This window comes from Oncorhynchus gorbuscha, linkage group LG18 (assembly GCF_021184085.1).
Source record: "Oncorhynchus gorbuscha isolate QuinsamMale2020 ecotype Even-year linkage group LG18, OgorEven_v1.0, whole genome shotgun sequence".
Taxonomy (NCBI): domain Eukaryota; kingdom Metazoa; phylum Chordata; class Actinopteri; order Salmoniformes; family Salmonidae; genus Oncorhynchus; species Oncorhynchus gorbuscha.
The window spans coordinates 76,672,613-76,687,146 of record NC_060190.1 but is presented as its reverse complement, the minus strand read 5'-3'; the positions used below and the strand labels follow the sequence as shown (position 1 = coordinate 76,687,146).

Here is a 14,534-nt window from a genome sequence, read left to right as displayed (position 1 = left end):
TGCAGCGTGTATCCCGCTAGCTGAGTATCCATGTCGTCGTTCAGCCACGATTCCGTGAAACATAGGATATTACAGTTTTTGATGTCCCGTTGGTAGGATATTCGTGACCGTACCTCGTCGAGTTGATTGTCCAATGATTGATTTGCACGTTGGCGAATAGCATTGACGGTAACGGCAGCTTTCCCACTCGCCTTTTCCGGGTCCTGACCAGGCATCCCGGCTCTTTGTCCTCTGTACCTGTGTCGCTTCCTCTTGCATATAACGTGGATGTCGGCCCTGCCGGGTGTTTGGAGAATGTCTTGTGCATCTTGTTTGTTGAAGAAAAAATCTTTGTCTAATCTGAGGTGAGTGATCGCTGTCCTGATATCCAGAAGCTCTTTGTCTAATCCGAGGTGAGTGATCGCTGTCCTGATATCCAGAAGCTCTTTGTTTAATCTGAGGTGAGTGATCGCTGGTCTGATTTCCAGAAACTCTTTGTGTAATCAGAGGTGAGTGATCGCTGTCCTGATTTCCAGAAGCTCTTTGTCTAATCCGAGGTGAGTGATCGCTGTCCTGATATCCAGAAGCTCTGAGTCTAATCTGAGGTGAGTTATTGCTGTCCTGATATCCAGAAGCTCTTTGTCTAATCCGAGGTGAGTGATCGCTGTCCTGATATCCAGAAGCTCTTTGTCTAATCCGAGGGGTGTGATCTCTGTCCTGATATCCAGAAGCTCTTTGTCTAATCCGAGGTGAGTGATCGTTGTCCTGATATCCAGAAGCTCTTTGTCTAATCAAATCAAATCAATTTTTATTTGTCACATACACATGGTTAGCAGATGTTAATGCGAGTGTAGTGAAATGCTTGTGCTTCTAGTTCCGACAATGCAGTAATAACCAACAAGTAATCTAACTAACAATTCCAAAACTACTGTCTAATACACAGTGTAAGGGGATAAAGAATATGTACATAAGGATATATGAATGAGTGATGGTACAGAGCAGCATAGGCAAGATACAGTAGATGGTATCGAGTACAGTATATACATATGAGATGAGTATGTAAACAAAGTGGCATAGTTAAAGTGGCTAGTGATACATGTATTACATAAGGATGCGGTCGATGATATAGAGTACAGTATATACGTATGCATATGAGATGAATAATGTAGGGTAAGTAACATTATATAAGGTAGCATTGTTTAAAGTGGCTAGTGATATATTTACATCATTTCCCATCAATTCCCATTATTAAAGTGGCTGGAGTTGAGTCAGTGTCAGTGTGTTGGCAGCAGCCACTCAATGTTAGTGGTGGCTGTTTAACAGTCTGATGGCCGTGAGATAGAAGCTGTTTTTCAGTCTCTCGGTCCCAGCTTTGATGCACCTGTACTGACCTCGCCTTCTGGATGATAGCGGGGTGAACAGGCAGTGGCTCGGGTGGTTGATGTCCTTGATGATCTTTATGGCCTTCCTGTAACATCGGGTGGTGTAGGTGTCCTGGGGGCAGGTAGTTTGCCTCCGGTGATGCGTTGTGCAGGCCTCACCCTCTGGAGAGCCTTACGGTTGAGGGCGGAGCAGTTGCCGTACCAGGCGGTGATACAGCCCGCCAGGATGCTCTCGATTGTGCACCTGTAGAAGACTGTGAGTGCTTTAGGTGACAAGCCGAATTTCTTCAGCCTCCTGAGATTGAAGAGGCGCTACTGCGCCTTCTTCACGATGCTGTCTGTGTGAGTGGACCAATTCAGTTTGTCTGTGATGTGTATGCCGAGGAACTTAAAACTTGCTACCCTCTCCACTACTGTTCCATCGATGTGGATAGGGGGTGTTCCCTCTGCTGTTTCCTGAAGTCCACAATCATCTCCTTAGTTTTGTTGACGTTGAGTGTGAGTTTATTTTCCTGACACCACACTCCGAGGGCCCTCACCTCCTCCCTGTAGGCCGTCTCGTCGTTGTTGGTAATCAAGCCTACCACTGTTGTGTCGTCCGCAAACTTGATGATTGAGTTGGAGGCGTGCGTGGCCACGCATTCGTGGGTGAACAGGGAGTACAGGAGAGGGCTTAGAACGCACCCTTGTGGGGCCCCAGTGTTGAGGATCAGCGGGGAGGAGATGTTGTTGCCTACCCTCACCACCTGGGGGCAAATTGGAGTGGGTCTAGGGTGTCAGGTAGGGTGGAGGTGATATGGTCCTTGACTAGTCTCTTAAAGCACTTCATGATGACGGAAGTGAGTGCTACGGGGCGGTAGTCGTTTAGCTCAGTTACCTTAGCTTTCTTGGGAACAGGAACAATGGTGGCCCTCTTGAAGCATGTGGGAACAGCAGACTGGTATAGGGATTGATTGAATATGTCCGTAAACACACCGGCCAGCTGGTCTGCGCATGCTCTGAGGGCGTGGCTGGGGATGCCGTCTGGGCCTGCAGCCTTGCGAGGGTTAACACGTTTAAATGTCTTACTCACCTCGGCTGCAGTGAAGGAGAGACCGCATGTTTTCGTTGCAGGCCGTGTCAGTGGCACTGTATTGTCCTCAAAGCGGGCAAAAAAGTTATTTAGTCTGCCTGGGAGCAAGACATCCTGGTCCGTGACTGGGCTGGATTTCATCCTGTAGTCCGTGATTGACTGTAGACCCTGCCACATGCCTCTTGTGTCTGAGCCGTTGAATTGAGATTCTACTTTGTCTCTGTACTGACGCTTAGCTTGTTTGATAGCCTTGCGGAGGGAATAGCTGCACTGTTTGTATTCGGTCATGTTACCAGACACCTTGCCCTGATTAAAAGCAGTGGTTCGCGCTTTCAGTTTCACGCGAATGCTGCCATCAATCCACGGTTTCTGGTTAGGGAATGTTTTAATCATTGCTATGGGAACGACATCTTCAACGCACGTTCTAATGAACTCGCACACCGAATCAGCATATTCGTCAATATTGTTATCTGACGCAATACGAAACATATCCCAGTCCACGTGATGGAAGCAGTCTTGGAGTGTGGAGTCAGCTTGGTCGGACCAGCGTTGGACAGACCTCAGCGTGGGAGCCTCTTGTTTTAGTTTCTGTCTGTAGGCAGGGATCAACAAAATGGAGTCGTGGTCAGCTTTTCCGAAAGGGGGGCGGGGCAGGGCCTTATATGCGTCGCGGAAGTTAGAGTAACAATGATCCAAAGTTTTTCCACCCCTGGTTGCGCAATCGATATGCTTATAAAATTTAGGGAGTCTTGTTTTCAGATTAGCCTTGTTAAAATCCCCAGCTACAATGAATGCAGCCTCCGGATAAATGGTTTCCAGTTTGCAAAGAGTTAAATAAAGTTTGTTCAGAGCCATCGATGTGTCTGCTTGGGGGGGAATATATACGGCTGTGATTATAATCCAAGAGTATTCTCTTGGTAGATAATGCGGTCTACATTTGATTGTGAGGAATTCTAAATCAGGTGAACAGAAGGATTTGAGTTCCTGTATGTTTCTCTTAACAGAAACAGAGTTTATCACACCATGTCTCGGCCACAGAGTCATAAGGCATACGACACCCCACACCCTCTTCTTACCAGAAAGTCAGCATTTGTTTCTGACTCTAATCAGGGAAAGGATGGAACGACTAAATGATGATTGAACGTGGGAGAGAAACCCGAGAGAGTGAGAGAGGGAGGGGGAGAGAGAGGGATGGCTGCACAGGGACAAGACATGACAATAAATGACAAACATGGATGGCGTCGTTTGTTTCTCCATGCGTGGAGAAACCCGTTGGCTGCAGCCATGTTGCCATGTTGAAGCAAATAACGTTACAGTCTCTGATGTCCCTCTGGAATGCTACCCTTGCTCGGATTTCATCCACCTTGTTGTCAAGAGACTGGACATTGGCAAGAAGAATGCTAGGGAGTGGTGCACGGTGTGCCCGTCTCCGGAGTCTGACCAGAAGACCGCCTCGTTTCCCTTTATTCCGGAGTCATTTTTTTTGGGGGTCGCTGCATGGGATCCATTCCGTTGTCCTGTTTGTAAGGCAGAACACAGGATCCGCGTCGCGAAAAACATATTGTTGGTCGTACTGATGGTGAGTTGACGCTGATCTTATATTCAGTAGTTCTTCTCAACTGTATGTAATAAAACCTAAGATGACCTGGGGTACTAATGTAAGAAAAAAAACTGCATAGTTTCCTAGGAACGCGAAGCGAGGCGGCCATCTCTGTCGGCGCCGGTAAGTCATCCGAGGTGAGTGATCGCTGTCCTGATATCCAGAAGCTCTTTTTTTGTCATAAGATACAGTTGCAGAAACATTACGTACAAAATAAGTTACAAATAACATGGAAGAAAATACATGAAGCACAACTGGTTGGCGCCCGTAAAACTGCAGCCATTTCTTCCGGCACCATTTTGTATGAATGTAAAATGTTTTTTTTTAAATGGCAATAAATATATTGTATAAAACATTTAATGCTTGATGTTATTGGTTACTACTATTGATACCCCAAAATGATTTGATGTGGAGATCAGAATTGCTATTCTGGGCGCTTATCCTAAGTAGAGTAGTTACCTCTTGTTGCTGGGAAAGTATCGGTTGCATGTGTTCCCGTCCCAGACACAGTAAGGGTCTCTGGCCAGACAGCAGTCAGCACAGTCTTTACCGTACAGCTCACACCTCTGCAGGGGTAACTGGGCCACTCCCTCATCACTGCTCACATACAGCTGTTGCTGTAGACACACATACAAAGCAGGGAAGATGATATAATTTAAATTTAAAGTAACTTTTAATTCATGTAATTTAATTATATTGAATGTAATTGATGACCAAGGAATTGAATTGTCATAGTAGCTTCTACAACTGTCAATGTGTCACGTATACTCCCTCTCCGGCGTTCGAGGTCTTCAGGCTGCTCATCATTACGCACACCTGTCACCATCATTACGCGTATCAGACTCACCTGGACTCTATCATCTGCCTGATTTCCTTCCCACTCCTTGAACTTACTTCCCTTATTCTCAGCGGACACGTTGCACTTTGTACAGTTAGTCTCTCATTCATTTTAGGTGCTTGAGATTACTCTAAAGTGCTGGTGTACAGGAAAATATTTACACATAGAATCTGGATTGTGGGATTTTCAAGACCTATACCCAACGTGGCTACACCTGCAATCCCAAACTTCTCTGTGAGTAGGCTACTGCTGGAGAAACTATGTGTAAACAGTGCTGATGCTCTATAGCAGGGATCATCAACTAGATTCAGCAGTGGAACTATTTTTGCCGAAGGTCAGAGGGGGTGGCTGTGGAATGGGCATGTACAACACAGATGAGTCTATTTCAGGCTTTGCACATAGCTGCTTCCAGTACGCCATTGGCAAGAAGTGGCCCCTCTATCTGAGCACCAAGAACATCTCAAAGCTTATGATGGCGGAACATAATTTAACGGAACATAATTTAAAATAATTTACAGACTGCAAATTGACCGCAAGAAGCACAACAATATATAATATATGACTAAAACATAATAATTTCAAACCTGGCTTACATTTGTGAACGATCTCTTCTTTCTATTATGTGTGGGAATACTTGGAAACAGATGTACAAAATAAAAACCACTTGGAAACTTACAAACTACCCAGTTGGGGAACCCTGATCTATTTGAATCATTACTGGAATGTTATTTTACTGACACATTAAACTGTTACCTGAGGATGACCACACACACACACGCACACGCACACACACACACACACACACACACACACACACACACACACACACACACACACACACACACACACACACACACACACACACACACACACACACACACACACACACACACACACACACACACACTTACCCGTTTGGTAGACAGCTCCATGCTAAGGATAGGGGCGTGATTCTGTAGGATCAGAACACAGGATCAGATGGGTTATTAGTATTACAAAGGATGCAGGGGAGCGGTGTGCATGTGCATGTGCATGCGTGTGCATGTGTGTGTGTGCATGTGCGCGTGTGTGTGTGCGTGTGTGTTTGTGTGTATGAGATAATGAAGAATAAAGCTCCTCTAGAGGGCCCACATAAGTTACACCACTACCACCATTATCACCACTACTAACCATTATCACCACTATCACCACTACCACAACTATCACCACTACCACCATTACCACCACTATCACCATTATCACCAATGCCACCATTATCACCATTACCACCATTATCACCCCTACCACCATTATCACCACTATCACCACTACCACAACTATCACCACTACCACCACTACCACCATTATCACCACTACCACCATTATCACCACTACCACCATTATCACCACTATCACCACTACCACAACTATCACCACTACCACCATTACCACCACTACCACCATTATCACCATCGCCACCAGTGTCACTTCTACCACATTTTCCACAATTATCACCTCTACCACCATTATCATCACTGTCACCATTACCACCACCTTTACCGCCATAATCACAATTGCCACCACTACCACCTTTATCATCAGAATTACCAGCACCACTACCACCATTATCAGCACTACCACCATTATTACCACCATCACCATTATCACCACTATCGCCATTGCCACCATTATCGCCAGCATCACCATTACTGCCAGTATCACCATTATCACCATTCTCACAATTAACACCACTTCACCATTACCACCACTATCTGTCTCAGTGATTAATTTAAACTTGGTAACATTGTGAGTCAATGGCCCCAGACAGTCCAAGTGACGTGGATGACTACCTTGCTATCATTTGTCTCGTGACATTCCACACTAACTGTCCTACCTAGCTAACTTTCTACCAGGCCCAGGCCACTCAGACACACACACACACTCAGACACACACACACTCAGACACACACACTCAGACACACGCACGCACGCACGCACACACACACACACACACACACACACACACACACACACACACACACACACACACACACACACACACACACACACACACACACACACACACACACACACACACACACACACACACACACACACACACACACACAGACACACACACACACACACACACACACTGACCTCTTTACTACGCTTGCGTCTGTGAGCTACATGGTAAACCTGTACCCAAGGCCTGCCAGGGGTATATCAAGGGGTATATGAAAGTCAACCCCACCCCCCAGACATTGAATTTAAGCATGAGAATAGCATGCTATTCACCAGCTACTCCTTCGGGTGGAGAAATGAAGGTGTGGTGGAGGTGTGTCTACAGATACACCATATCCTCTCTCTTCTCCTCCCTCTTCTCCTCCCTCTTCTCCTCCTTTCCCTCTCTCTTCTCCTCCCTCTCTCTTCTCCTCCCTCTCTCTCCTCCTTTTCCCTCTCTCTTCTCCTCCCCTCTCCTCTCTCTTCTCCTCCCTCTCTCTTCTCCTCCCCTCTCCTCTCTCTTCTCCTCCCTCTTCTCCTCCCTCTCTCTTCTCCTCCCCTCTCCTCTCTCTTCTCCTCCCCTCTCCTCTCTCTTCTCCTTCCTCTTCTCCTCCCTCTCTCTACTCCTCTCCTCTCTCTTCTCCTCCCCTCTCCTCCCTCTTCTCCTCCCTCTCTCTTCTCCTCCCCTCTCCTCCCTCTTCTCCTCCCTCTCTCTTCTCCTCCCCTCTCCTCTCTCTTCTCCTCCCTCCCTCTTCTCCTCCCTCTCTCTTCTCCTCCCTCTCTCTTCTCCTCCCTCTCCCTTCTCCTCCCCTCTCCTCTCTCTTCTCCTCCCCTCTCCTCTCTCTTCTCCTCCCTCTTCTCCTGCCTCTCTCTTCTCCTCCCCTCTCCTCTCTCTTCTCCTCCCTCTTCTCCTCCTTCTCTCTTCTCCTCCCCTCTCCTCTCTCTTCTCCTCCCTCTTCTCCTCCCTCTCTCTTCTCCTCCCCTCTCCTCTCTCTTCTCCTCCCCTCTCCTCTCTCTTCTCCTCCCTCTTCTTCTCCCTCTCTCTTCTCCTCCACTCTCCTCTCTCTTCTCCTCCTCTCTCCCCTCTCTTCTCATCCCCTCTCCTCTCTCTTCTCCTCCCTCTTCTCCTCCCTCTCTCTTCTCCTCCACTCTCCTCTCTCTTCTCCTCCCTCTCTCTTCTCCTCCCCTCTCTTCTCCTCCCCTCTCCTCTCTCTTCTCCTCCCTCTTCTCCTCCCTCTCTCTTCTCCTCCTCTCTCCTCTCTCTTCTCCTCCCTCTTCTTCTCCCTCTCTCTTCTCCTCCCCTCTCCTCTCTCTTCTCCTCCCTCTTCTTCTCCCTCTCTCTTCTCCTCCTTTCCCCTCTCTCTTCTCCTCCCTCTTCTCCTCCTTTTCCCTCTCTCTTCTCCTCCCTCTTCTCCTCCTTTTCCCTCTCTCTTCTCCTCATTTTCCTGCTCTCTTCTCCTCTCTCTTCTCCTCCTTTTCCCTCTCTCTTCTCCTCCCTCTTCTCCTCCCTCTTCTCTTCTCTTCCCCTCTCCTCTCGCTTCTCCCACCTCTCCTCTCTCTTCTCCTCATTTTCCCTCTCTCTTCTCCTCCCATCTCCTCTCTCTTCTCCTCCCATCTCCTCTCTCTTCTCCTCCCTCTTCACCCCTCTCATCTCTCTTCTCCTCCCATCTCCTCTCTCTTCTCCTCTCTCTTCTCCTCCCCTCTCCTCTCTCTTCTCCTCCCCTCTCCTCTCTCTTCTCCTCCCTCTTCTTCTCCCTCTCTCTTCTCCTCCTTTTCCCTCTCTCTTCTCCTCCTTTTCCCTCTCTCTTCTCCCTCTTCTCCTCCTTTTCCCTCTCTCTTCTCCTCCCTCTTCTCCTCCTTTTCCCTCTCTCTTCTCCTCCCTCTTCTCCTCATTTTCCCTCTCTTTTCTCCTCCCTCTTCTCCTCCATTTCCCTCTCTCTTCTCCTCTCTCTTCTCCTCCTTTCCCCTCTCTCTTCTCCTCCCTCTTCTCCTCCCTCTTCTCTTCTCTTCCCCCTCCTCTCTCTTCTCCCCCTCTCCTCTCTCTTCTCCTCCCTCTTCTCCTCCCTCTTCTCTTCTCTTCCCCTCTCCTCTCTCTTCTCCCCCTCTCCTCTCTCTTCTCCTCCTTTTCCCTCTCTCTTCTCCTCCCATCTCCTCTCTCTTCTCCTCCCTCTTCTCCTCTCCTCCCCTCTCCTCCCATCTCCTCTCTCTTCTCCTCCCTCTTCTCCTCTCCTCCCCTCTCCTCTCTCTTCTCCTCCCCTCTCCTCCCATCTCCTCTCTCTTCTCCTCCCTCTTCTCCTCTCCTCCCCTCTCCTCTCTCTTCTCCTCCCCTCTCCTCTCTCTTCTCCTCTTCCCTCTGCCTGTCTGTCTGTTTATGTGGGAAGCATCTGTATCTGTTTTTCCTCTTAGTTGGTTAATTACATTGTAGTTAATTAGTTCGTTAGGTAAAGTATGTGATTGCTCCAATGGAAACAACAGCCAGTGCTGATGTCAGAAACACCTAGCTCACATTACATGGCAGACAGTCGGATCAACAGATGGTAAGGCAGACAGTCGGGTCAACAGATGGTATGGCAGACAGTCGGGTCAACAGATGGTAAGGCAGACAGTCGGGTCAACTGATGGTATGGCAGACAGTCGGGTCAACAGATGGTAAGGCAGACAGTCGGGTCAACAGATGGTATGGCAGACAGTCGGGTCAACAGATGGTAAGGCAGACAGTCGGGTCAACAGATGGTATGGCAGACAGGTGGGTCAACAGATGGTATGGCAGACAGGTGGGTCAACAGATGGTATGGCAGACAGACAGGTCAACAGATGGTATGGCAGACAGACAGGTCAACAGATGGAATGGCAGACAGGTGGGTCAACAGATGGTATGGCAGACAGTCGGGTCAACAGATGGTATGGCAGACAGTCGGGTCAACAGATGGTATGGCAGACAGGCAGGTCAACAGATGGTATGGCAGACAGTCGGGTCAACAGATGGTATGGCAGACAGTCGGGTCAACAGATGGTATGGCAGACAGGTGGGTCAACAGATGGTATGGCAGACAGTCGGGTCAACAGATGGTATGGCAGACAGGTGGGTCAACAGATGGTATGGCAGACAGGTGGGTCAACAGATGGTATGGCAGACAGGTGGGTCAACAGATGGTATGGCAGACAGACAGGTCAACAGATGGTATGGCAGACAGACAGGTCAACAGATGGAATGGCAGACAGGTGGGTCAACAGATGGTATGGCAGACAGACCGGTCAACAGATGGTAAGGCAGACAGGCAGGTCAACAGATGGTATGGCAGACAGGCATTTCCAAGAGAGACCTGGTCCAATTTTCAGATCAGTGAAGTATATAGGCCGTTGGGTATAAACATTCCTACACCGGGCCCCATTCAGATGAAGTTCCCATTGCTCCTGAAGCTAAAACTCTTGACTCGGTAGCAGGACACCTTAAGAGAAGACGAAATGGTGAAGCTGAAGCAGGCTCCTTCTCACCTGAAACACAGTCAGCTGCTCCAGAATGATCTCCTCAGGTTCCCTGTTCTCTTTAGGAATAGACACCACTTTCAGCACCTGGCCATCATCTAATGAGCAGGGAGAAATAGAGAGAGGGGAGGAGGGGAATAGAGAGAGGGGAGGGGGGGAATAGAGAGAGGGGAGGGGGAATGGAGAGAGGGGAGGGGGAATGGAGAGAGGGGAGGGGGAATGGAGAGAGGGGAGGGGGAATGGAGAGAGTGGAGGGGGAATGGAGAGAGGGGAGGGGGAATAGAGAGAGGGGAGGGGGAATAGAGAGAGGGGGGGGGGAATGGAGAGAGGGGGGGGGGGAATGGAGAGAGGGGAGGGGGGAATGGAGAGAGGGGAGGGGGAATAGAGAGAGGGGAGGGGGGAATGTAGAGAGGGGAGGGGGAATGGAGAGAGGGGGGGAATGGAGAGAGGGGAGTGGGGGAATGGAGAGAGGGGAGGGGGAATGGAGAGAGGGGAGGGGGAATAGAGAGAGGGGAGGGGGAATGTAGAGAGGGGAGGGAATGGAGAGAGGGGAGGGGGGAATAGAGAGAGGGGAGGGGGAATGGAGAGAGGGGAGGGGGGAATGGAGAGGGGGAGGGGGAATAGAGAGGGGAGGGGGAATGGAGAGTGGGGGGGGGGAATAGAGAGAGGGGAGGGGGGAATGGAGAGGGGAGGGGGAATGGAGAGAGGGGAGGGGGAATGGAGAGAGGGGAGGGGGGAATGGAGAGAGGGGAGGGGGAATGGAGAGAGGGGAGGGGGAATGGAGAGAGGGGATGGGGGAATAGAGAGAGGGGAGGGGGAATAGAGAGAGGGGGGGGGAATGGAGAGAGGGGAGGGGGGAATGGAGAGAGGGGGAGGGGGAATGGAGAGAGGGGAGGGGGAATAGAGAGAGGGGGGGGGAATGGAGAGAGGGGGGGGGGAATGGAGAGAGGGGAGGGGGAATGGAGAGAGGGAGGGGGAATGGAGAGAGGGGAGGGGGAATAGAGAGAGGGGGGGGGAATGGAGAGAGGGGGGGGGAATGGAGAGAGGGGGGGGGAAGGAGAGAGGGGGGATGGAGAGAGGGGGATGGAGAGGGGGGGGGAATGGAGAGAGGGGAGGGGGAATGGAGAGAGGGGAGGGGGAATGGAAAGGAGGGGGGAATGGAGAGAGGGGAGGGGGAATGGAGAGAGGGGAGGGGGGGGGAATAGAGAGAGGGGAGGGGGAATGGAGAGAGGAGGGGGAATGGAGAGAGGGGAGGGGGAATGGAGAGAGGGGAGGGGGATGGAGAGAGGGGAGGGGGAATGGAGAGAGGGGAGGGGGAATGGAGAGAGGGGAGGGGGAATGGAGAGAGGGGAGGGGGAATGGAGAGAGGGGAGGGGGAATGGAGAGAGGGGAGGGGGAATGGAGAGAGGGGGGGGAATGGAGAGAGGGGGGGGGGAATGGAGAGAGAGAGGGGGGAATGGAGAGAGGAGAGGGGGAATGGGAGGGGGGGGGAATGGAGAGAGGGGAGGGGGGAATGGAGAGAGGGGAGGGGGAATGGAGAGAGGGGAGGGGGAATGGAGAGAGGGGAGGGGGAATGGAGAGAGGGGAGGGGGAATGGAGAGAGGGGAGGGGGGGAATGGAGAGAATTACCGAGTGATACATTCCCACGTAGGTAATAACAATCGATTGCAGTTGATGTCTCTAATATACAGCTGGTGATCTTAATGGAAACTGTGAGTTAAAAGTCCCAAGGTCACACCAACCAACCCCCATTCCTGGCTGTGTGCTTCATGCATTGTGTGTGCTTCATGCATAGTGGTGTTTGTTATAGTGTGTTTGTTATAGTGTGTTTGTTATAGTGTGCTTGTTATAGTGTGTTTGTTATAGTATGTTTGTTATAGTGTGTTTGTTATAGTGTGTTTGTTATAGTGTGTTTGTTATAGTGTGTTTGTTATAGTGTGTTTGTTATAGTGTGTTTGTTATAGTGTGTTTGTTATAGTGTGCTTGTTATAGTGTGTTTGTTATAGTGTGCTTGTTATAGTGTGTTTGTTATAGTGTGTTTGTTATAGTGTGTTTGTTATAGTGTGCTTGTTATAGTGGTGTTTGTTATAGTGTGTTTGTTATAGTGTGTTTGTTATAGTGTGTTTGTTATAGTATGTTTGTTATAGTGTGCTTGTTATAGTGGTGTTTGTTATAGTGTGTTTGTTATAGTGTGTTTGTTATAGTGTGTTTGTTATAGTATGTTTGTTATAGTGGTGTTTGTTATAGTGTGTTTGTTATAGTGTGTTTGTTATAGTGTGTTTGTTATAGTGTGTTTGTTATAGTGTGTTTGTTATAGTGTGTTTGTTATAGTGTGTTTGTTATAGTGTGCTTGTTATAGTGTGTTTGTTATAGTGTGTTTGTTATAGTGTGTTTGTTATAGTGTGCTTGTTATAGTGTGTTTGTTATAGTGTGTTTGTATTCATGTTACTCTTGCCTATGTTTGCGATGCTTCACAGTCCCCTCTTTTGCATGCATGTGTGTGTGTGTGTGTGTGTGTGTGTGTGTGTGTGTGTGTGTGTGTGTGTGTGTGTGTGTGTGTGTGTGTGTGTGTGTGTGTGTGTGTGTGTGTGTGTGTGTGTGTGTGTGTGTGTGTGTGTGTGTGTGTGCTTCTTCAAGTTGAACTAGATAAGTTACGCGTGTTGACCCAAACCTAATCTCATTGACAGGGATAGTGTGGGTAGTGTGTGATTTATTTATGAGTGAGAATAATCACCTCAATGGTAACCTTAGATTAGAGGTCATTCCCAGGATCTGGGACCATCCTGACATTATCAAGAAGAGTGTGTACTGTATGAGCGCGCAAGCAGGAGTGTGTGTGGTGAGTGTTTGTGCATGCTCCCTCGTCCATGCTTGCGTTTTTGTGTGTGTGTGTGTGTGAGTGTGAGTGTGAGTGTGAGTGTGAGTGTGAGTGTGTGAGTGTGAGTGTGAGTGTGAGTGTGTGTGTGTGTGTGTGTGTGTGTGTGTGTGTGTGTGTGTGTGTGTGTGTGTGTGTGCGTGCGTGCGTGCGTGCGTGCGTGCGTGCGTGCGTGCGTGCGTGCGTGCGTGCGTGCGTGCGTGTGAGTGAGTGTGCTTGCCCCTTGAACTCTACCCTTATGAAGTGAATCATTTTAAGACCGACGCCCGTCAGCAAACACATTTCTCTCTACTCTGTGCTGAGGACATAGCTATCTGCTCTTAGAGGTGACCAAGCCTGGGTGAAGGGGCCTGGCAGTGTCAGGGTATTATATATACAGTTGAAGTCGGAAGTTTACATACACTTAGATTGGAGTCATTAAAACTTGTTTTTCAACCACTCCACAAATTCTGACATTTCACATTCTTAAAAATAAAGTGGTGATCTTAACTGTCCTAAGACAGGGAATTTTTACTAGGATTAAATGTCATGAATTGTGAAACACTGAGTTTAAATGTATTTGGCTAAAGTCTATGTAAACAACTGTATATACAGTTGAAGTCAGAAGTTTACTTAGGTTGGAGCCATTAAAACTTGTTTTTAAACCACTCCACACATTTCTTGTTAAACAAACTATAGTTTTGGCAAGTCGGTTAGGACATCTACTTTGTGCACGACACAAGTCATTTTTCCAACAATTGTTAACAGACAGATTATTTCACTTATAATTCACTGTATCACATGACGTCAAGCAAAGAGGCACTGAGTTTGAAGGAAGGCCTTGAAATACATCCACAGGTACACCTCCAATTGACTCAAATGATGTCAATTAGCCTATCAGAAGCTTCTAAAGCCATGACATCATTTTCTGGAATTTTCCAAGCTGTTTAAAGGCACAGTCAACTTAGTGTCTGTAAACTTCTGACCCACTGGAATTGTGATACAGTGAATTATAGGTGAAATAATCTGTAAACAATTGTTGGAAAAATTATTTGTGTCATGCACACAGTAGATGTCCTAACCAACTTGCCAAAACTATAGTTTGTTTAACAAGAAATGTGTGGAGTGGTTAAAAAACACATTTTAATGACTCCAACTTAAGTGTATGTAAACTTCTGACTTCAACTGCAGACAGTGTGTGTGTGTGTGTGTGTGTGTGTGTGTGTGTGTGTGTGTGTGTGTGTGTGTGTGTGTGTGTGTGTGTGTGTGTGTGTGTGTGTGTGTGTGTGTGTGTGTGTGTGTGTGTGTGTGTGTGTGTGTGTGTGTGTGTGTGTGTGTGT

The 14,534-nt window shown here is 48.4% G+C and overlaps 1 protein-coding gene across 1 annotated transcript in view; it reads right to left on the bottom strand.

Moving 5' to 3' along the window:
• The window catches only part of LOC124004372 (semaphorin-3D-like), a 138,847-nt gene that overhangs the window by 13,547 nt on the left and 110,766 nt on the right, over positions 1-14,534 (bottom strand). Inside the window, exons 13-15 of the mRNA XM_046313225.1 lie at positions 10,350-10,438; positions 5,783-5,824; positions 4,493-4,650 (exon numbers count right to left, since the gene is read on the bottom strand). Of these exons, the coding sequence (XP_046169181.1) occupies positions 4,493-4,650; positions 5,783-5,824; positions 10,350-10,438 (289 nt within the window). The remainder of the gene's footprint in view (positions 1-4,492; positions 4,651-5,782; positions 5,825-10,349; positions 10,439-14,534) is intronic.